The sequence below is a fragment of the Anolis sagrei genome, chromosome Y, assembly GCF_037176765.1.
Source record: "Anolis sagrei isolate rAnoSag1 chromosome Y, rAnoSag1.mat, whole genome shotgun sequence".
NCBI lineage: Eukaryota > Metazoa > Chordata > Lepidosauria > Squamata > Dactyloidae > Anolis > Anolis sagrei.
Genome location: NC_090035.1, coordinates 61,942,360 through 61,966,745, shown reverse-complemented (window position 1 = coordinate 61,966,745; position 24,386 = coordinate 61,942,360). Strand labels below are relative to the sequence as shown.

The following is a 24,386-nucleotide window of genomic DNA, read 5'->3' as shown; positions in this document are numbered from 1 at the left end:
AGTGTGGTGGAGGCTCCTTCTTTGGAAGCTTTTAAATAGAGGCTGGATGGCCATCTTTCAGGGGTGATTTGAATGCAATATTCCTGCTTCTTGGCAGGGGGTTGGACTGGATGGCCCATGAGGTCTCTTCCAACTTTTTGATTCTATGATTCTATGATTCTACTCAGGGAGACTCTGGTAAGTCCCAAGCTACAATTGGTCCCTCCCTTATGTTCTGTAAAAAGAAATGTTGGTTCTTACCTTGATGCATCTGTTTCCAGTAATTAGGGGGCAAACCTCTTGACCCACCCTTTTGGGTGCTGGCATGGTACTTCCGTTGAGTTGTACATGGTGTTTCCCTAGGGGGAGCAGGCTAGATTCTTCACTCTTTTCTCTATGTCGACTTCTATGTATGTCCTGCAGTCTTAATAAATTGTCCGTCCGTCCCCCCCCCCCCCCCCCGGATAATTTTTTCTTCTTCTGCTGTACTAGTGAGTGGCCTTCTAGGATTAGCTTTTCCTATGTGGAGAAGTGGGAGGTGCAATCCAAAACTACAAGAGTTCCATCCCTTATCTGCTTTAACAAACATGTCACAGTTAAGAACCAATGCCCCTCTATCTAGGCTTTTGTATGAGATTGTAACTGAAAACAATTTAAGCAAATAGATCTCTAGAAACTAGTGAGCAGCCATACTTGATTGGCTTTCAATAACCATGTTCAAACCATGTAATGTCTGGTTAAAAGATTGTCAAGCAGCAAGTCACAGGGAGGGTTTTCTCTGCCTGAGACATTGTATAGCTGCTACCTGTCACAGCAGATGGTACTGAGTTAGATGAACCATTAATGTGGCCGGGTATATATGATTCCTATAAACAATCTCAAGTTAACTGAAAGTGCTGCTATTATCTGAAAGTCCCTGATAGAACTCCACCTCTCAAATTAAGTATGTTTTAGTACGGCTCATCTCTGGATGGGCGACTTCCTTTGAATTATGTTTAATATTCTTGAATTCTTTAGAGCAGTGTTTCTCAAATTCTGCTCCTCCAGATGTTTTGGACTTCAGCTGCCACAATTCCTAATAATTTGTAAGATGGCTAGGATTTCTGGGAGCCAAAGTCCAAAACACCTGGAGGAGCACTGCTTTAGAGGAAGGGCAGGATCCTAATGCAATGAACAAATTGAATTGTTCACCTTGCCAAAAATTCCTTTGCAATTAAATTTAAGTGAATTCTTTTTTTTCTTCGTGGTCTCTGAATTCACACATGTGGAATGTCTGCGCCTGCGCAGGCCCAACGGAATCTTCTCTAGTTTAAACTTTTCAAGTTTTGGCGGTAACCCCGCCAAGTCCCCAGCAGGGCATAAAAGGTGCCCCGCGCGCACACTCAGCAGTTCCTGTTTTTCTGCCGCAAAGCTTACTTCGGAACTTCTGCGATGTCCATGACTAGATTCAAGCACTGCACGCAGTGTCCTAGGAAGATTTCAGATTCGGATAAACACTATTTGTGCTTTCTTTGCCTCGGCAAGGCCCATATCGCGGACTCCTGCCATCATTGCCAAGCCTTGACGGCACAATCTCGGAAGAACCGAGTTCATCATCTGTGGTACCTGCTGTACCAGCAGTCTCTGGCACCGGCACCCTCGACTCCGACGGCTTGACCATCGACATCTGTGATGATGTGTAACTTTTATTCTTATGGTTATGTGTTGTTTAAACAGTTGTTAATAAATAGTAAGTATGTAGGATTATATTTTGTTAGAGGTGGTGGCTGGTTTGGCTTGAGCTGAGTTGCCATAGCAACGGGGGCAGAGCCAACTGTCACTTCACGGGACAGCTGTTTGAAAGTGGCAGTCTGTAAGCCGGTGAGCTACAGGGAAGACTGTTTTTCCTGTCATAGTCAACTGTGAATCGCACACTGTGGTATTCCTGCGCCTGCGTAGGCCCAACTTCAGAACCTTCTAGAAGCTTAAAATGAATGTACCCCCCTCCTGGCCCCGCCCTATCTCCTCTCGAGTATATAAGACCCCTGGGAGGGGCCAGCCATCAGTCCTCTTTTTTCTGCCATCAAGTAGGCTATCAACTAGTGAAGCTTCGTTGATTGTTGGATATTGACTTGGACTTGCCTTGGACTGACTTACAACAAGGTACTCTATCCCCCTCGACCTGGACCGGATTTGGATTTCTCTCAGTCTCTCTGTGTGCCCCGACTTTGGACTTACCATGGCTACGACTTCTTTCAAGAGTGTTCAGCATGCCCAAACATCCTGCCAGACACGGATGGGCACGAACTATGCTTAACTTGCCTGGGAGAGGCCCACCTCTCTCAACCATGAGTGATTTGTGCTGCGTTCACTCCGCAAACGTGGAGAAATAGAGAGTTGCGTCTCAAGGCGGCTCTCTATGAGAGGGCCTTAATGCCCCCCCCCCCCCCCGGCCATGAAGTCCCCACCAATGGGGGAGGCCCCGCAGCAGGCCAGACCAGACCCCCTGGTCTTAAAGAAAAAGGCCAAAAAACAGAGAGACAAGGCCCAAAATGGCCGCGTGACGCCAGCTAAAGCAGCGCCCAAAAGGGTGGGAAACCCTTCCCCTGCCGCGGCATCGACTTCCCCTGCCGCTGCATCGACTCTCTTGCAATCGAGCTCCCGCCAACTAGGGGAGCCAGCTCTGTCCTTACCTGCTGGAGGGCGGCCGACACAGGAAGAGCGCTCAATGGCGTCACCATCGGCCCAGGCGCAGACGGGTGTCCTGCCGGTGCGATACAGGGTCAGGCCTTCTCTCCTCTGACCCTGCTCTCCCAAATGGGGCTCGGGGCCCAACTCTGGGAAGCGGCGTCCACTCCCATGCCGACTCTGAGTGCTGCCGATGTCGAGCCTCTCGGGAGCGAAGCACCAACCGCTTCAGGAGGCGTGGCTCCTCCCCAACAGGAATCTCAGCCCATGCGAGGGGCGGGGGCGCTGGAGTCCCCTAGGAGCGAGGCCGCAGCCACTGAAGCCTTTCCAGCCCCAATCGCGCCGATACCGAGGGCATCGGCAGGGAGGCACAGCTCCAGGAGAAGGAGGTCACGCTCCATATCGAGATGGAGCCATCGCTCCAGGGCGTCCCGAAGCCGGAGGACGCCGAGCGGACGCTTGAGACCGGGCTCTCCTTCATCCTCAGCGTCTGATTCCTCCTCCTCTTCTTCCTCTTCTTCATCCTCATCATCCTCCAGGGGATCTAGGAGGCAACATCGGGCTAGGAGATCGCGTTCTTCTGCTGGACAATGGACTCCCCAGGGGCCCAGCGCATACCCTTACCCAGGAATGCGGCACTTGGGTTGCAGCAAAGGGGTTATGGAACAAAATTTGAAACCCCAAGGCAGTTCCACGGAAACAAGAAAGGAACACAGGAAAAGGGTCCAAAAACCCACCAGAAGAAGTGGACGTAATGGAAGACAAAGAAAAGGAGGACATAGAAAGAAGCAATATACAGATGGGACCAAAAGAAAGAGAACAAAAAAGATTGCAGGAGTTCTCCCCTGAGAACTATCAGTTAATGATGCCCCAAGACATAGCCCAGTGGGAGATGCAAGATAATACACATGAATAGAGATGTAAGAGTATATTCTAACAACATAAATGGACTGAATTCCCCCAATAAGGGGAAACGAGTTTTCAACTACTTAAAGCAAAAGAATTACGATCTTATAGCGTTGCAAGAAACGCATATAATAAACAAACATACAAAACACCTAGAAAATGAAAAATTGGGAAAATACTTCTATGCATCGGCAGACAAAAAGAAGGAGTAGTACTCTACATAAAACCTTGGCTAAACCCTACACTAAGTTTTAAAGATATGGAGGGGAGGTTTATCGGTGTCAATATTGAAATAAAGAACCAAAAGATTTTAATTTGTAATATTTATTGCCCGAATGGCCCAAAGCTAAAATTCCTCAGGGAACTTAAAAAACAGATAGATAGCCAAAAACATGATGATCAACTATTAATGGGGGACTTCAACGGGGTCATAGATCTCAAATTAGATAAATCCTCTAAAGACAAAAGAGACCCCCAAGATAAAAATAAAAATAAATCAAGTCTTCTACCAAAAGGATTTATACTGCAACTTGAAAAATTAAATTGAAAAATTAAAGGACAAACAATTATACTCAAAAGATTGTATAGATAAAGAAGAAATAATGGCCTATATAAATAAATTTAATTTTCAGAAAGTGGGTGAGGAAACAAGGGATCAATTGAATAAAGAGATATCAGAGGAGGAAATTGAGAAGGCAATTCAAAAGATGGACCCAGACAAAGCTCCGGGTCCAGATGGATATACAGCTGGATTTTATAGAACATTTAAACAAGAATTGATACCTTTTTTAAAAAAGGTATTAAATGAAGTGATGACTGAACAAAAAATTCCGGAAACTTGGACGAAGGCAGAAATAGTACTGATTCATAAAGAAGGAACCTGTGAGATGGAAATTAAAAATTACAGACCAATTTCTTTATTAAATACGGACTATAAGATTTTGGCGAACATATTGGCAGAGAGAGTAAAAAATTTCTTAAGAAACTGGATTGAAGAAGACCAAACAGGATTTCTACCAAATAGATTTATGAAGGATAACATAAGGCTAGTATTGGATCTAATAGAATATTATGAACAGAATCATCAAAAAGAACTTGCCATACTTGCCATACTTGGACGCAGAGAAGGCTTTTGATAACCTAAATTGGGATTTCTTTAAGATATTAATACAAGAACTGGACATGGGAGATAAATTTACTAATGCAATAAAAGCGATATATGATTTACAAAAGGCTAAACTAAGAATAAATGGTCAAACGACGGAAGAGTTTGATATACTGAAGGGAACTAGACAGGGATGTCCCCTGTCCCCACTTATATTTATAATGGCATTAGAACCATTAATGAAGGCAATAAGAGAAGACCAAATGATACAGGGATCCAAAGTTGGTAAATATGAATACAAAATAAGAGCCTTTGTGGATGATGTACTTGGGATAATGGAAGAACCAAGTAAAAATATATTAAGATGGATGCAGAAGATAAAAGAGTTTGGGTCAGTTGCAGGATTTAAAATCAATATGTCAAAAACAAAGTTATTAACAAAAAATGTAGAAAAGAAAAAACAAGAAATGATTAAAGAGCAAACAGGTCTGGAAATAGTCAAGAAATTTAAATATTTAGGCGTATGGATCACGATAAAAAATGGACAATTATTAAAGAATAACTATGAAGAAGTTTGGAAAAAAATACAAAAGGACTTACAAAAGTGGATACATCTGAAGTTGTCACTTTTAGACCGTATATCTTTGATTAAGATGAATGTACTACCGAAATTGATGTTCCTTTTTCAAAACCTCCCGATAATTAGAAGCCAAACACTTTTTATAAAATGGAAAAAAGAAATATTGAAATTTATATGGGCCGGAGGAAGACCAAGAATAAAGTATGATAATTTGATTGATAAGAAGAATAGAGGAGGTCTGGGCCTCCCAGATTTTAAAGCATATCATGATGCATGTGCGTTGATATGGATAAAGGATTGGATATTGTTGAACAAAGAAGACTTTTTAAATATAGAAGGAAATGACTTAAGAGTAGGATGGCATGCTTATTTATGGTACGAAAGGGAAAAGAAAGAAAAGAGTTTTGGTTACCATTTTGTGAGAGCATCCCTATTAAGAGTATGGCAAAAATATAAAAGACATTTTTATTCTAAAACACCTTTATGGGTCTCTCCTATGGAGGCAAATCAGCGAAGACTTTTAGGATGGAGAAAATGGCCAACTTACAAAGATTTGTTAAATAAAGATACAAACAATGTTAAGACTTATGAGGAATTAAAACAAAAATTTCCTAATATTACTTGGCTACATTATATGCAAATTAAAGAATATTACAATCAAGATAAAAAAAACTTGGCTTCTCTTGGGAGGAAACAGCATGGAATAAAATTTTAAAATTAGAAAAGAAAGTAATATCGAATATTTATAACATATTACTCACCTGACTGACTGAAAAAGAACTGGTTAAAAACTGTATGATAAAGTGGGCTCAAAATTTAAGAAGACCAATTCAAATGAGGGAGTGGGAACAGATGTGGAACAAAAAATTAAAATATACATACGCAATGGATTTAAAAGAAAACTGGATAAAAATGTTCCACAGATGGTATACCACACCGAAACAATTGGCTAAAATGTATAAAACAGTTTCTGATAAGTGTTGGAAATGCCTGGAACAGGTTGGCTCCTTCTACCATATGTGGTGGACTTGCAAAGAAGCAGTAAAGTTTTGGAAAGTAATTAATGAAGAGACACAAAAGATTTTAAAAAGAACATTTATAAGAAAACCGGAGCATTATTTGTTAGGTTTTACAGATTTAGATCTACAATTGACGGAACAAGAGGATAAATTTTTTACATATATGACGACTGCCGCTAGAATTGTTTTTGCTAGAGAATGGAAGAAAGACTCAGTCCCACCCGTACAGGAATGGGTGGAAAAAATCAGAGAAATAAAGGACATGGATGAATTGACTTTTCTGTTAAAGAAAAATAGAGGTATGATACTAAGAAGAACGAATTGGGATAATCTCCATGAATATCTGGACAATTTGGGAAAATAAGAAACAAGAGAGACAATTTCTTTTTGAACTTATTTTATATTTTTGAATAATAAGAAGATATGATCCAAGAAGATGGAATGGAGGTCATTTTTTTTCTTTTTTTGTGTATTTTTGTAGAAATTTTTTTTTAGGGGTTATTTGGGATTTTGGTAAATTTTTGTGTTTCGTCTTTTTTCTCTTTTTTTTCTTTATTTCCTCACTTATACTTTATTGTTCTCACTCCTTTGTTGTAATCTATATAAAAATTAATATAATTCTAATTATAAAACAAAAAAATTAAATTTAAAAGACACCTGGAGACACCACAACAATAATGCAAAAGACTATACCTTCTATTCAGGGAGACATGAAACATGGTCAAGGATAGATATGGTTTGGGCCACCAAAGCCATACTATTAAGAATAAACAAAATAAACATAATAACCAGGCTAATGTCAGACCACTGTGCCATAGAGCTAGCAATAAAGGAGAATGATTTTAAATACAGATGGCATCTAAAAGACAATCTATTAAGAAGAGAAACCAACATAGAAAAGAATAGGAAACTACTTGAAGAATACTTAGACCTAAATAAAGGCATAGAAACAACTAGAGAGACACATTGGGACGCCATGAAGGCGGTAATGAGAGGGTACTTTATCCAACAGGAGGCCCTCAGTAGGAAAAATAAAAATAGGGAACTAAAAGAAATAGTAGACAAACTAGCGACAGAAGAAAAAACACTAAAAAGAAACCCAAAAGACAGGAAAGTTAAACTAAGAATAGAGATTCTAAAAAAGCAAATAGAGCTACTGCAAACCGAAAATCTGGAAAAGCAAATGAAATATGCAAAAGCAATTTTTTTCCAAAATACCAATAAAATCGGAAAGTGGCTAGCAAACAAACTAAAGAAAAAAAACAAAATAGTTTTATCACAAAGATAAAAGTAGGAGATAAAATCTATACGGAAGGAGACAGGATCATAAATCAATTTACCCATTTCTACAGCAAACTATATTAGAAGACAGAAATACCGGAGGAACAAATCTCTAACTATTTGGCCAAGTTAAAATTAGCAAAACTTACAGAAGAAGAAAGAGCTACATTGAATAACCCGGTAAATATGTCAGAGATAGACGTAGCAATCACTAATCAAAAAAAGAATAAGGCTCCTGACCCTGACGGTGTTACCGCGATTTTCTACAAAACTTTTAAGAATGAATTAGGACCTCTGCTCCAAAATGTTATAAACAACATTTTGGATAACAAATCATTCCCAAAATCCTGGGAAAGGGCAAACATAACTTTGATACATAAAGAGGATATAGACCCAGAAAATATAAAAAATTACCGTCCGATATCATTACTGAACAATGATTATAAAATATTTTCGATAATTATGGCAAATAGATTAAAAAATTTTTTTAAAGGTTGGGCTGTGGAAGAGCAGACGGGGTTTTTACCACAAAGGCAAATCAAAGACAACACGAGAATGCTGATAAATACAATAGAATACTATGAAAAACATAATGAGAAACAAGTTGCATTACTGTTTATTGACGCGGAGAAAGCATTTGACAAGGTTAATTGGAATTATCTTAAATTATTGTTACAGGAGATAGACATTGGATATAAGTTTAAAAATGTAGTGGAGGCAATTTATGGAACACAAAAAGCAAATCTGATAATAAATGGATGCGAATCAGAAACAAAGATTAAGGTTACGCAAGGAACACGTCAAGGATGCCTGCTCTCCCCGCTCCTTTTTATTCTAGTGATAAATACTTTAATAATAGACATAAATAGAGATCAAAAACTAAAAGGTATGCAAGTGCTTAAACATCAATACAAATTAAGGGTATACGCAGATGACGTAGTGTGTATTGTGGAGGACCCCCTGAAAAACATCAATAATTGGTTGCAAAAGATTGAAGGCTACGGAAGATTGGCGGGCTTTAAACTAAATAAACAAAAAACCAAGATTTTAGTGAAAAATATGATTAAGAAATCCAAGGAAACCGTACAAGAAATTTCGGGAATAAAAATAGAAAATAAAATAAAATACCTAGGGATATATATCACACAAAGCAATATAAATCTGTTAAAGCATAACTACATACCCCTGTGGAAGAAAATACAATGCGACCTAAACAAATGGAAACATCAAAACTTCTCCCTTTTGAGGAGGATAGCGATAATAAATATGTCGATATTACCGCGACTTCTCTTCCTGTTTCAAACACTCCCAATACTCAGGAACGACCATCTCTTTAAAAAATGGAATGCTGAAATCTCCAAATTCATATGGAAAAACAGGAAACCTAGAATAAATTATAAAACCCTCACAGATGATAAGAAAAGAGGAGGACTGGGACTCCCCAATCTAAAATTATACTACGAGGCTTGCAACTTAGTAGGGGTAAAGGAATGGGCCACTTTAAAGAACAACAAATTACTGGCATTAGAGGGACATGATTTGAGGATGGGATGGCACAGCTATCTCTGGCACAATAAAAGAAAAACGGAAAAAAAATTCAATAATCATTTTATTAGGGCCTCCCTCATAAAAACATGGGAAAAATATAAATTAAGATGGTATAATAAAACACCAATGTGGATATCACCGATAGAAGTGAGGCATAAAAGAGAGCGGGAGGGAAAAAAACTGGCTGACATACCAACAAATACTGAAACAATCCAGAGAACAATTCATCTTAAAATCACTAGAAGAGCTCAGAATAGTGAATAAAAAAATAAACTGGTTCCAATATCTCCAAATCCAACAAGGATTTAAAGAGGATGGGAAAGCCGGTTTTAACAAAGAATGAGGATTATGGGACTTAGTATTAGAAAAAGAGAAGAAATTAATTAAAATACTATACCAACAGCTCTTAAAATGGTCGACAGAGGAGGAACAGGTCAAAAACTGCCAAATCCAATGGGCTAAAGATTTAGGGCACAACATATTAATGCACCAATGGGAAGAAATATGGAACATTAAAATAAAATATACAGCAGCCAGTAACCTAAGGGAAAACTGGTTTAAAATGTTCTACCGCTGGTATTACACCCCGGAAAAGCTAGCTAAATTTAATAAAGGGATATCCAACAGCTGTTGGAAATGTAGCAAAGAAAAGGGAACCTTTATCCACATTTGGTGGGAATGCAAAAAAGTGAAAAAATATTGGAAAGAAATACACACTGCCACTCAAAAAATATTAAAAACAAAATTTAAAAGATCCCCCGAAATCTACTTATTGGGCATATCAAACTCAAAATTTGATAGAAGTCAAGAGAGAATATTATTCCTATTAAGCATCGCCGCTAGAATTCTGCTTGCAAAATACTGGAAGTTAAGAGAAATCCCAGATCTAGACGCATGGATAATCAAAGTACTAGAAATAGTACAAATGGACTCTTTGTCCCAAAGATTAAATAATCATAGCAAAAAAACCAATTGGTTAGGGCTCAAGGACTACTGCGCGGAAAAAAGAATCCCACTGTCGATAGACCTGTCCAAAGTGTAAGGAACTACGTCTAAAGAAGAAGAGACATCGGAGAAACAAAAAGAAAAGAAGCAACGCACTCAACCTGTAAAAGATCCTCAAACTTTTGGGAAGTCCTTTTGAAACTGTATACATCACTCTCTCACCACACTCTTTCCCCCCTTCCCTCACCTACTCCGGCACCCTCCCCATACCCCTGCTATCTCTCATCCCCTCTTTCTTCCCTTTTCCCTCTCCTCTCTTTCTCTGGTTTTCCTCTCTTTGCAACAGTGTTTTTTTACAATGTTTCTCTGTGTTTTTAAAAGCATAATAAAAATTTATAATAATAAAAAAAGAGCATGTCTCTGTTGTGTTATCTCTTCTACAGTCATTGGGCCTGGTGGTCAACACGGAGAAGTCCTCCCTGTGTCCGTCCCGAGGAATCCTCTTCATTGGAGCGTTCCTGGATGCAGTTTCGCAAAGGGCATACTTACCGCTGGACAGGTTCTTCAATCTTCAGACACAGGTCCGATTAGCCAAGGAGGCGAATAGGGTGTCGGCCAGGCAGGTTCAGACTATCCTGGGTTATATGGCCTCCACCACCTCTGTAACTCCCTTTTTGCGATTACGTATGCGCCCCCTTCAGTGGTGGTTGGGTTCAGTATTCAATCCCCTCAGGGACTCCCCTCAGTCTATGTTCTCTCTCCCACAGGAGGTGCGCCTATCTCTGGGATGGGGGCCCACTCACAGAGCCTGGTGGCTCACGGCAAGTGGTCACCAGAGGAGACCAAGTCACACATAAACGTCTTAGAGCCCCTTGCCGTAGAAAGAGCGCTAAAGTTGTTCGAAAGGTTAATTCCAAACGAGGTTGTTCAGATATTGACAGACAATACAACAGTCATGTATTATCTGAACAAACAGGGAGGGACTCATTCTCGACAGCTGCTGGACCTCACCCTGCAAATTTGGGATTGGTGCATTCAGAGAGGAGTGTATCTTCAGGCCACCCACCTCCCGGGGCAGGAGAATTCCCTAGCGGATGCGCTGAGCAGGAACCCGTTAGGACACCATGACTGGTCTCTTGACCGGGAAGAGATCTTTCGGATCTTCCAGATGTGGGGTTTCCCAGAGATCGACCTATTTGCCACCCCAGAGAACACGAAATGCGGCAGTTTTTGCGCACGGATGAGATCTCCCAGGGTAGAGGGCTGCCTGGGGGATGCGTTTCTTCTGAAATGGGGAGGCACTCTGATGTATGCATTCCCCCCATTCCCCTTACTGATGAGGGTGGCGGCGAAACTTCAAAGGGACAGAGCTCACTGTATAGTAGAGGCCCCCCTGGTGGCCCAGACAACCGTGGTTCGCCCCTCTCCTTCAAATGTCGAAGGGGAACTTCAAGAGACTCAGAGACAGGGTAGATCTCTTGACCCCGCAGCAAGGGCGAATCCTGTATCCAGATGTTCATCTCCTCAGATTAACGACTTGGCTGATCCGACCAACGTAGTGATACCCAATCTGAATCTCCCACAAACAGTTTTAGCTATAATAGAGGCGGCACACAGACTCTCCACCAAACAGTCTTATGTCTTTAAATAGAAGCGTTTTAGTGAGTTTGTGAGGGTAAACGGACAGGAACCGGACTCTGCACCAATCTCTATGGTCTTAGATTTATTTATTTTTTAGCGGCGCTTTTTAACTCGGGGCTTTCCAATTCTTCCTTGAAGTGTTACCTAGCAGCCATTTCATGGTTTAGGAGGAAAAGAGGCCTAGCTTCCTGCTTTTCAGATCCCCTAGTAAAGTGCTTTCTGAGGGGTTTAAAAAATATCAGGCCGGAGGTAGACCCTATTGCCCCCTCGTGGAGTTTAGAACTGGTGCTTTCAAGGCTAATGAAACCTCCCTTTGAGCCTATGGCTTCAATAGACTTGGGTCCCTTAACCTGGAAGGTGGCGTTTCTGGTAGCTATAACCTCCGCTAGGAGGGCTAGCGAATTGTGTGCCTTGAGGGTGGACCCCCCATATTTGAAATTCCACAGTGATAAGGTAGTGTTGCGTACGGATGTGGCATTTTTGCCCAAGGTGGCTACTAGATTCCACGTCTCCCAAGACCTGGTTCTCCCAGCCTTTTTCCAAAACCCTGAGACATCCCTTGAAAAAGGACTCGGGAAGTCTGACTTGGCCACGGTAGTCCACGCTCTGGTTACATCCCGTTTAGACTACTGCAATCCTCTCTATGTGGGGTTGCCCTTGAAGACGGCCCGGAAGCGTCAATTAGTCTAATGTGCGGCAGCCATGATACTAACAGGAGCGGGACACAGGGAGCATACAACCCCCTTGTTGTACCAGCTCCACTGGCTGCCGATTTGCTACCGGGCTCAATTCAAGGTGCTGGCATTGGCCTAGAAAGCCCTAAATGGTTCTGGCCCAAGATACCTCTCCGACCGCATCTCACCCTACGAGCCCACCAGGACTTTGAGATCTTCCAGGGAGGCCCTGCTCTCGATCCCGCCTGCCTCACAGGCACTACTGGTGGGGACAAGAGATAGGGCCTTCTCGGTGGAGGCTCCTCGGCTGTGGAACACTCTTCCCGTAGACATCAGACTGGCTCCTTCCCTGTTGATATTTATTTATTTATTTATTTACTATTCTTGTATACCGCTGTATCTCAAGCCCGAGGGCGACTCACAGCGGTTTCCAGATAGCAAACATCAAAGACAGTAAAAAACAGCAACAATCTATATACCATAACAGTTAAACTAAACATCTCCATTGCTAGCTAATACAAACATCAATACACAATTCTCCCAAAGCCCCCCCCCCCCGATCGCCTCATCATCCAAGCGTGATCCAATTTTGATGTCCATTGTTCCGTTCCTATGTTCAAATTACCAGAATTGCACTGAATTACTCAAATGCCTGCACGAACATCCAGGTCTTTAACTTTCTACGGAATGTCATGAGAGATGGTGCCAGCCTAACATCTACAGGAAGGGCGTTCCACAGCCGAGGGGCCACCACCGAGAAGGCTCTATCCCTCGTCCCCGCCAACCGTGCTTGGGAGGCTGGTGGGATCGAGAGCAGGGCCTCCCCGGAAGATCTCAAAGTTCGGGTGGGTTCATAGGCTGAGATGCGGTCAGCTAGGTATCTTGGGCCGGAACCGTTTAGGGCTTTATAGGCCAGTACCAACACCTTGAATTGGGCCCGGTAGCAAATCGGCAGCCAGTGGAGCTGGTGCAACAGGGGGATTGTGTGCTCCCTGCACTCCGCTCCTGTTAGAATCATGGCTGCCGCGCGTTGGACTACTTGCAGCTTCCGGGCCGTCTTCAGGGGCAGCCCCACGTAGAGAGCGTTACAGTAGTCTAAGCGGGATGTGACAAGAGTGTGTACCACCGTGGCCAAGTCAGACTTCCCAAGATACGGGCGCAGCTGGCGCACGAGCCTGAACTGTGCAAATACTCCCCTGGTCATCGCCGAGACCTGGGGCTCCAGGCTCAGCGACGAGTCCAGGGTCACACCCAAGCTGCGAACCTGTGTCTTCAGAGGGAGTGCGACCCCATCCAACACAGACTGTAACCCTATACCCTGTTTGGCCTTGCGACTGACCAGGAGTACCTCTGTCTTGTCTGGATTCAACTTCAATTTGTTCGCCCCCATCCAGACCGTCACAGCAGCCAGGCACCGGTTCAGGACCTCGACAGCCTCCTTAGTAGCAGGTAGAAAGGAGTGACAGAGTTGGACATCATCTGCGTACAGATGACACCGTACCCCAAAACTCCGGATGATCTCACCCAGCGGCTTCATGTAGATGTTAAACAGCATGGGAGACAGAATAGAACCCTGAGGAACCCCACAAGACAATGGTTGTGGGGACGAACAAGTGTCCCCCAATAACACCTTCTGGGAGCGACCTTCCAGAAATAACCGGAGCCACTGCAAAACAGTGCCCCTGAGACCCATCTCCGCAAGGCGCCCCAGAAGGATACCGTGGTCAACGGTATCGAAGGCCGCTGAGAGGTCCAGAAGCACCAACAGGGACACACTCCCCCTGTCGAGCTCCTGGCACAGATCATCCACTAAGGCGACCAAGACTGTCTCAGTTCCATGTCCCGGTCTGAAACCAGACTGTGCCGAGTCTAGATAATCCATGTCTCTCAAGAATACCTGGAGTTGTGAGGCCACCACGCTTTCCAGGACTTTGCCCAAGAAGGGAAGATTGGAAACTGGCCGAAAGTTGTCAAATTTGGTGGGATCCAGTGATGGTTTCTTCAACAGCGGTTTTATTATTGCTTGTTTTAAGCTCGCTGGAATTTTGCCTTCCCGAAGGGAGGCATTAACCACCACTTCCACCCACTCAGCCAATCCCCCTCTGGCCTCTTTTAGAAGCCAGGATGGGCAGGGGTCTAGGATGGACGTGGTCGGCCTCATTTCTCCAAGTATCTTGTCCACATCCTCGGGCTTCACCAATTGAAATGAATCCATCAAAATAGGACAAGCAGGTGCTCTCGTTACATCCACAGAGACTGCATTTAACATGGTGTCCAGATTAGAACGGATCAAAGCGACTTTGTCTGCAAAGAACCGAGCAAAGGCTTCACAGCGAGAGGTCGAGTTGTCAGGGATCCCACCTTGGGTGGTGGGATTCAAAAGGCCTCTGACAATTCGATATTCCGCAGGAAATGGAAGACTTGGTTGTTCATGAAGGCGTTCGAACAAGAAGTGCAATGATTGGTAATGACAAAAGGAATGGAACAACGGAAAATGGTACTGGATTGTGGTTTGGACGATGAGATGATGCGGAATGGCTTTTGTAGTAATTATGATGTTTTTTGATGATGATGTTTTTGTTAATGCTTGACCTGGATATTTTAGACTGTGTTTTGAATTTTGTATCTTGTTCTTTCTATGTTGTACACCGCTGTGAGTCGCTCCCAGGCTGAGAACAGCGGTATATAAGCAAAGTAAATAAATAAAATAAATAAATTGTCTGGATGTGAGAAGAGCGTTGGCTTATTATGTTCAGAGAACATCTGAGTTTAGACAATCTCCCAGGTTGTTTCTGAAGTATCGTCGGGACACCAGAGGTCTCCCAGTTTCTTCTCAGTGGTTCTCTGTGTGGATCGTGTCGATAATCCATACCTGTTATAGGTTGGCGGGAAAAGAGATGCCCCAACAAATTAGAGGGCACTCTACAAGGGCAGTAGCTGCTTCTACAGCGTTTATGAAGGGTGTTCCTTTAGAGGCTATCTGTAGGGCAGCTATCTGGGCTTCCCCTACTACCTTTGTCTCTCATTACAAGATCGACAGGGTATCTAGGACAGAAGCTCAGTTTGGTAGAGCAGTGCTGTTTTCGGCGGTGGCATGATCCCACCAGCCAGAATAATAGCTCGCTAGTCTACCACAATGTGCGATTCACAGTTGACTACGACAGGAAATGAAAGGTTGCTTACCTGTAACCGTGGTTTCCTGAGTATTCACATGTGAATTCGCAAATACCCACCCTCCTCCCCTCAGGTATCATGCCACACCTTCTGCTGCTGTGCGGCGGAAGAGGACTGATGGCTGGCCCCTCCCAGGGGTCTCATATACTCGAGAGGGGATAGGGCAGGGCCAGGAGGGGGATACATTCATTTTAAGCTTCTAGAAGGTTCCGAAGTTGGACCTGCGCAACCGCAGGAATACCACAATGTGCGAATTCACAGGTGACTACTCAGGAAACCACGGTTACAGGTATGCAACCTTCCATTCTCTAGTGGAAGAATCAGGGAAGAGTCTGTGACTATTAGAGTTGCAGAAAGGACTGAAATCTCTAGGTGGGGATTCAGGGAACTAGTCTGTGACCAAAGAGTTACAGGAGAAGGTAGTTGATCCTGTGGTGTGTGGTAAACCATCAGGAATACTATAGTTAGAGAACTATAGGGAAGACTGGTTCTTTAATATTAAGAATCAGGGTTTGGCTAGGAGCCAATTCTGTTAAATAAGCCTTTTAGCTTATTTGTTTTATTAGGACAGTTGTCCAGGAAAGATACATCTGCTTACAGAAACCTCTTAAAGTCTGTACCTAAAGTTACTCATGAAACCTTACTAATGTAACCAATCAAGATTGGTGCCTCTTGTGAAGAAACAACTGAATATGTTACACTCCTGTTAAATAAACTTGTTACTGTTTTCCTCAAGCCTTGCCTGATACAGTTTCTCCTAAGTCAAACAGCCTGCATAAGAAGTAAAACCAAACCAGGGACAGTAAACGCTACGCTATCAAATAAGTAAATCCTTCTTTGTAAAACAGCTCCTAAGTTGATATTGATCATTGCCTGGCTTTCCTCACAGATTTGGTGGCAGTAATTTTACCCTCCTTCACAACATCGAACATACAACTATCGACCTCGACAGCAGCATCGACCTCCCAATCCACCCTCACTACCCGCAACTCGCCGAACAAAGGTGACTAAGGCGGCACAAAAGAGACCTCGGCTACCATGTCGACGACGTCGAAGACCTCGAAGCCGTCAAAACAGACCAAGAGGCCTTGTACAGTGACTACCGAGACCGTACACGTGCACCACTCTTCAACTAGTTCTGTGGCTTCGGTGAGGTCAGCCCGGTCCATGAGGTCGACAACTGCAACTCCGCCATCGTCAACGGCGGTACGCATTGCCTTTCGTCGGGCCCAAGAGGAATCTCATCGTGCTGCGACCTCATCTTCAGTCCCTCCCATGCTGCGCAAGTCGCTCTCGAAGTTGACATCGGCTCAATCCCCAGCAAAGAAGAAAAAGATGATGCCTCCACCCACTTTGTAATCGTCTTCTTCCCGAAGGGTGACAACAGCCTCATCGGCCACCTCATCAGCTAGGTCTTCGCTAATCCAGTCAGCCCAGCCGGAGCCCCTCCAACAGCCAACGCAGGAGGAACAAATGCTGACAGGTGCCCGTTGAGCGGCCAGAATCCCAAGTTATCTCAGTGAATACTGTGATAGAGGCACCCACGGCGACACCGGAGAGGGGGAGACAGACACCCAGACTGGCACGTGCTGCTCAGTCTTCAGCCTCCAAGCAACCTCCAACCCCATTCTCTCCCCGGCTCCCACCTCCTCCTCCACCTTCACAAAGCCATTCCTCATCCTCACCCCCTCCATCTGAAGTGGAGGAAGAAGAGGAGAACTTGCTGCCTCGGTCCATTCGGGCTCGGTACTGTCCCTCGGTATCGAGAGATCCCCTACCCACGATGCCTACAAGGCTGAGCCCCCATTGCCGACGGACAATGTAAGGGCCTTCGTGACCAGATGGCCCGCATGGCAGACACTTTGGGCCTGGAGGTTAAACACACTTCCAATGCAATTACTGACCCAGTTTTCAAATGGGTTCAGTTGGAGACGCCGCTGGCCCCTCTACTACCCTTCCTGCCATACCTCCTGGACGTCATCCAAGCTTCTTGGAAGACCCCATCCTCCATCCCTCCTACTTCTAAGAAGATTGAGGCCTGGTACCGTACTGACAATGAAGGCCTAGAATGGCTGAAACACCACTCCGACCCTAACTCGGTGATAGTGAAGGCTGCACAAGCGTTTGGGAGACAGTCCTTGACCCCCTTGGACCAAGAGGATAAGAGGTTCGACGCTGTAGGCAGAAAACTCTATTCAGGTGCCCTCTTGCTAGCCAGAATGGCCAACTATGGTGCCTGTATGAGAGCGTTCCAGCAGATCCTGTGGGGAAAAGCCATGCCCTTTTTCCAATGGATGTCGGAGGAAGACTGTACCGTCCCGACCACTCTGGCCCAAGAAGCAAACTCTTTGGCACATCACCAGATGCAGGTGGCCAAGCACACAGGAGACACGGCCAGGAAGATGATTGGTCACACGGTCGCTATCAGAAGGCATGCCTGGCTCCGATCTTCCAGCCTCTTGTTGTCATCACGGCAGGTCATTGAGGACTTGCCTTTTGACACCCTTGGTCTCTTTAATGCGGGGACTGACAACAAACTGAAGGCCAATCAGGACTTTAAGATATTGGCAGCCAAGTGCGGGATTGAGAACCAATCTCAATCCCAAAGAACAAGGTGGTTCCAGTACTCGAGACGGCTTAATGGAGCTCCATACCAACAGTTCCAGTACCATCAGACCTTTCGCCCCCTGCAGATTATGCAGCAACAGACCCATCAACCGCAGCAGCCTCAGCAGCATCGTTCAGAACCGCAACAGCAACGATCAAGGTCCCACCAAACATTGGGAGGAAACCACCCTAGGCACCGTGTTTGACGCTCTCCTGGATGATACCGTCTCCTTATCCGGTACTTTTGCTGTTCCCATGTCCCTCCTTTCAATCCCTGACCTCAAACTCCGACCTCAACACCCACCTTGCAAGTTTCATCAGTGCATGGCGAAGTATCACCTCCGATGTGTGGGTGCTAAGAATTGTGGAGGAAGGCTATGCATTGGAGTGCGAGGAACTCCCACCAACAGGACAGATTGTTGAGACCGAATTCTCCTCCCCAATCCTGTCGGAGGTCAACTCCCTTCTTCTCAAAGGAGCTATTTCCCCCCTGCCAGATTGTTCCAATGGGCAGGCCTTCTCCAAATATTTCACCGTCCCCAAGCCGGATGGTTCCCTTCACCCAATCCTGGATCTAAGAGACCTCAACTCCTTCATCAGGCCTCAGAAGTTCAGGATGGTGACGGTGTTGTCCATACTTTCCCTCCTCAAACACGGGGACTTCTTCGTGCCAATTGATCTCTGGGACACTTATTTCCACCTCTTGATTCGAAGGCACCACAGACATTTTCTTGCCTTCCGGGTTGCAGGACAGACCTACTCCTTCAACGTACTCCCATTCGAGCTAATAACAGCCCAAGGACTTTTACAAAATGCATGTCGGTAGTAGCTGCGGCTCTCAGAAAGGAAAACATCTGATTTTTTTTCCATATTTGGATGACTAGCCACTGGCAGCACGATCCCCAGCACTCCTAAGATCCAAAATCCAAAGTACGGTCTCCCTCCTCGGAGATCTCGGCCTCCAGCTGAAAAAAAAAATCGCACTTGACTCCAACAACGTGCATAAAGTTCATCGGCACCATGTTCGATTTGCTGACCGAGTCTGTGTATCTTCCCAACACAAGGTTCAGAGCGCTCCGCCTCGAGACACTTCGAGGCATACGGTCCCGATTGGTATTGGCCAAGCAAATCCAAATCCTACTTGGACACATGGCCACCACGGTGATGGTGACTCCACTCGCAAGGCTTCGCTTCCGACCTCTTCAAAGGTAGTTCCTCAACCACTTCAAAACAATCAGAGACTGCACATCAAAGCGCCTCACCGTTCCGCCAGCCGTAAGAAAATCCCTGAGATGGTGGACAGATCGGAACCCCCATCCATCACCCTCACCACGGATCCATCCAAGTTCACATGGGGATGCCATACAGGAGAACTCTCTGTCCAAGACCTGTGGTCTGCAGAGGAGAGACTGTGCCGCATCAACTATCTAGAACTTCTGGCAATCTTCAAATCCCTACGAGCATTTGCCCTTCTGGTCACAGGAAAAAATGTCCAAATCCTTACGGACAATATGGTGGCCATATACTATATAAACAAGCAGGGCGGCACAGGGTCGAGAAAGCTGCTGGCCCTCACGTTGAAACTTTGGGAGTGGTGCGTCACCAGGTCGATCTCGCTGGTGGCGATACATTTTCCAGGCTCCCAGAACACCGAGGCGGACTCATTAAGTCGAACACGGGGATGGCAAGACACCAACCTCTTTGCGTCTCCCTTGAATGCCCAGCTTCCGCGGTTCAGGGCCCGCCTCCCACCGGGCTCGGTACCGGGGTGCCTCGGGGATGCATTCCTCCTCGACTGGTCGAGAGATCTCCTTTACATCTTCCCAACCTTCCCGCTCATCTCCAGGGTGGAGAAAATCCAGACGGCACGAGCCAACTGTATCCTGATAGCGCCGGCATGGCCTCATCAGGTGTGGTTTCTAGTTCTTCAATTTTCCAGCGATCGCGTCCTACGCCTCCTGCTCCATCAGGACCTTCTGTCAAGAGAGGATGGCCAGCTTCTCCATCCCGATCTTTCATTCCTACACCTCTCGGCATGGAGGATCCAGTCCTGAGTACACTGTGTCTGGATGTCCTTTCCATCCTGACTGTGGCCCACAAACCAGCCATAAAGAGATAGTATTCTGCCTGCTTTGCCCGGTTCCAGAGGTTCCTTCTTGAAAGGGGAATCGAAGAATCCCAATCTTCCATACCGTCTGTTTTTCAGTTTTTGTTTACCCTTACCGAGCGTGGCCTCTCTCTCTCATCACTTAAGTCCCATCTTGCAGCCATTTCATGGCATGCCCAGCAGAGAGGGGGAACCTCTCTCTTCCGGAATTTTCTTGTGAGGTCCTTCCTGAAGGGATTCAACAATCTTCACCCTCCAGTTTGTCCTCCAACCCCTGGCTGGAACCTTGATACTGTCCTTGCTTGCCTGGTGCTTCCTCTGTTCGAGCCCTTGGCGACGCTCGACCTTCGCCTCCTCTCATGGAAGGTGGCTTTCCTCGTGGCGATCACTTCGGCCCATAGGCCATCCGAGCTGGCGGCTTTGCGGGTCGATGAGCCGTATTTGGTTTTTCATGCAGACAGAGTGATTCTCCACATGGATGTTTCCTTTCTCCCAAAAATTGTTTCCCCCTTCCATGTGAACGAGGACATTGTGTTGCCTTCTTTCTTTCAATTGCCATCTACGTCGGTGGAAAAAATACTGCACCTCCTCGATATACGGAGGGCCTTGTTGTTCCATAAGGACAGGACTTCCCAGTCTTGGAGGTCTCAAAAACTTTTTGTATCGTATGCCCAGGACAAGCTGGGCCTACCGGTTTCCTCACAACGCTTGTCACATTGGATTGCGTCGACCATCTAACTTTGTTACCAACTAGCCCATCGCCAGCCTCCCTTTGTCGTTCGGGCCCGATCGACTAGGGCGATGACCGCCTCAACTGCCTTTTTGAAAGGGATTCCCTTGGACTCCATCTGCAAGGTGGCCATCTGGGCAAACCCACAAACTTTTGTTTCCCACTATAGACTGGACACCAGGCATAGGCCTGACATGGCCTTTGGGAGGGTAATCCTGGCTTCTTGTCCTCCCTAGCTTCGTTACTGTGTTTTCCTGATACCGTGTTATAAGGTTGACTGTCGATATCGATGGTATACATAATTGCTCAGTTTCATGGATATGCCTTTTCATGTCGTGACCCCTCATGCACTATTATTATGTACCTTGTCAGTTATTTTCATTGTTCACTGAAAAATGCCATGCCACCTTTGCTTTTCCATACGTAATTCCCACCCTTCCCCTCTCGGGCTTGGGACTGTTGTTGCTTTCGAGGCTCCTCATGGCCTCGCTACCATAGTTATATTTGAATGTTTGAATGCTTATGCAACTACAATATGTGTGCCCCCATTGCAATGAGTGTGGTTATACTGTGACAATGGCTTTTTTCGCCTTGGCCGAAGGAGGATCACGTACTCCTATGTGCTGTTTACATGTGTTTCTCCCCCTTTTTCTCAGGGGATATTGTAATGCTTTTGATACTTCAATAAAATTGTTTGGTCCTTTATTAAGGGTCGGTTTGTTCTTCCTCCCTCTGGGACCTCAGCTTGCTAGTCTCCACATGTGTGCATTCACGGAGACCACAAAGAAAAATGGTAGGTTACATACCTGTGACCATCTTTCTTCGAGTGGTGCTCTGTGAATTCACACAAACCCGCCCAGCCTCCCCTCTAACAAACCTCCGCCTTTCTCGCTGCTTTGTGGCATAGGAACTGCTGAGTGTGTACACGGGGTGCCTTTTATGCCCTGCCAGGGACTGGGCAGGGTTACCACCAAAACTTGAAAAGTTTAAACTAGAGAAGTTTCCGTTGGGGCCTGCGCAGGCGCAGACACTCCACATGTGTGAATTCACAGAGCATCACTCGAAGAAAGATGGTCACAGGTATATAACCTACTAATAGCTCTCTTGTTGATGTTGTTACATTTTTTATCCTTTGCATTTGTAAATATTTATCACCAACATACCATTTTTCTGATTTTCCTGAGAGGAGATCTCTCATGCTTTGTTATTTACATAAGAAACTTACTGGTTTTGCCCTTTAGAAGTATTTTCTATACTAACAGTTCTTAATATGATTCCCCTTTGCAGAGAAAGGCTCGAATTTTACTAAATCCAGCACCAACTTCCCCTACAACCAGCACCCCTGAACCTGACACTAGTACGGTACCACAGGATGCAGCTACCATCCCTAGTTCAGCTATGCAGACCCCTACAGGTAAAGAATTTCATTCTTCCTCCTATCAGGGTATACTAGTTATATTGACATGGACATACAGATCTAGTCAGGGCCTGTTCAAAGGACACAACTTTGAACAGACCAAGGCACTAACAGTACAAGATACAGCTTCATTGATAACAAGTAGATATAAAACTATGCAGCAACAGAAAATAGAACCAAAGAAAGTGTGTTCATATCCTTTCAGCTTAATATTAACTTGTGCTTCAGGCCCTTGGGCATGGGACCAACTTTTCCCCTTCCCAAAACTATGATGAAGGAAATTGTCCCCAAGTAGAAGATCTATTCCCTGGCAGGGCTGACTGTCTAAGAGCTTTGAGATACTCAGAGACTTGGGAGGGATTTCGTTTCCTCCTTCTGTTCCGCAACTGACAGAAGAAGAAAATTCCTGTTCTCAGATAGAACTTCTTATCAACACCAAGAATTAACATAATCACCCTGGCTGCATGGTAGTGTTGTTCATTCACAACATTAGTCATCCCCCCCCCTTCATTCTTCCATACATTTTTTCTGTTGTTGAAAATCCAACCTGGACAAAAAAACCTGGGTAGTGTATTCCAGTTGCACACTTGAAGAGTCTGCCATTCATAAACAATCTATATTATTGGTCTTTGGGATAAAATGATATAAGAACTGTTGCCTTGACATGCAGAAAGAAAAGAAATAGTAGTGATGGGTGGATTTCAACTACTTTGATATTTGTTGGAAAACAAACTTTGCCAAGAGTACAAAGTCCAACAAATTCCTCACTTGCCTTGCAGACAATTTTATTGCCCAGAAGGTAGAAGAGGCAACAAGGGGAGCCGCTATTCCAGATCTGATCCTAACCAACACTGAGGATCTGGTCAATGGAGCGAAAGTTGTGGGATCCTTAGGTGGGAGTGACCATATACTTCTGGAGTTTGTGATACAAAGGAAGGGTGAGACTAAGGACGCTTCCAGACAGCAATTTATTGCGGGTTAAAGTAACCCATTTTCACCCATGTTGCTGTCCACACAGGAGCCCAAAAGAAGTGGGCTTTCCCGTCGCTTGTCCTCATAGCACCATTGTAACTGCTGTGCTAGAATGGGGGCAACCCAACCTCCCCAAAAAAACCTTAAAAATTAAAAGTTGTTCCAGGAGATGGGGTGGGGTGGGGAGCTCACCAATGGTTCCACTTCATCCTAGAAATAAGTGACTAGTGCATTGCTACATGGTTTGGTCCTGGGCCCAATACTGTTCAACATCTTTATTAATGACTTGGATGAAGGTTTAGAGGTAAGACAGGATCAGAATTCATAATGACCTTAATAGATTTGAGAACAGGGCCAAAACTAACAAAATGAATTTCAACAAGGACAAATGTAAAATACTACACTTAGGCAGAAAAAAATGAAATGCAAAGATACAGAATGGGTGATGCCTGGCTCGATAACAATCCATGTGAAAAACAAATTGGGATCTTTGTGGACAAGTTGAACATGAGTCAACTGTATGATGCAGCAGCTAAAAAGGCCAACGGGATTTTGGGCTGCATCAAAAGGAATTTAGTGTCTAGGTGCCCCTCTAATCTGCTTTGGTTAGACCTCACCTGGAATACTGTGTCCTATTCTGGGCACCACAGGTCAAAAGAGATATTGACAAGCTGGAAGGTGTCCGGAGGAGGGCAACTAAAATGATGAAAGGTCTGGAGACTGCAGTATGAGGATCATCTTAAAAAAACTGGGCATGTTTAGTCTGCAGAAGAGAAGGTTGAGAGGAGACATGATAGCCATGTATAAATATTTGAAAAAATATCACAAGGAAGAGGGAGCAGACTTGTTTTCTGCTGCCCAGGAAACTAGGACTCAGAGCAATGGATTCAAATTACAGGAAAGGAGATTCTACCTGAACTTTAGGAAGAACTTCCTGACTGTAAAAGGTATTCAGCCGAGGAACTCTGCCTTGCAGGTTGGTGGAAGCTCCTTCCTTTGAAACTTTTAAACAGAGGCTGGATGGCCATCTGTTG

General features: G+C 44.7%; 1 protein-coding gene across 2 annotated transcripts in view; it reads left to right on the top strand.

Moving 5' to 3' along the window:
* LOC137095505 (polycomb protein SCMH1-like) overlaps positions 1-24,386 on the top strand; it is a 146,000-nt gene that overhangs the window by 71,642 nt on the left and 49,972 nt on the right. For both annotated transcript variants that reach the window (XM_067462253.1, XM_067462251.1), the window contains exon 8: positions 22,251-22,377. In XM_067462253.1, the coding sequence (XP_067318354.1) occupies positions 22,251-22,377 (127 nt within the window). The remainder of the gene's footprint in view (positions 1-22,250; positions 22,378-24,386) is intronic.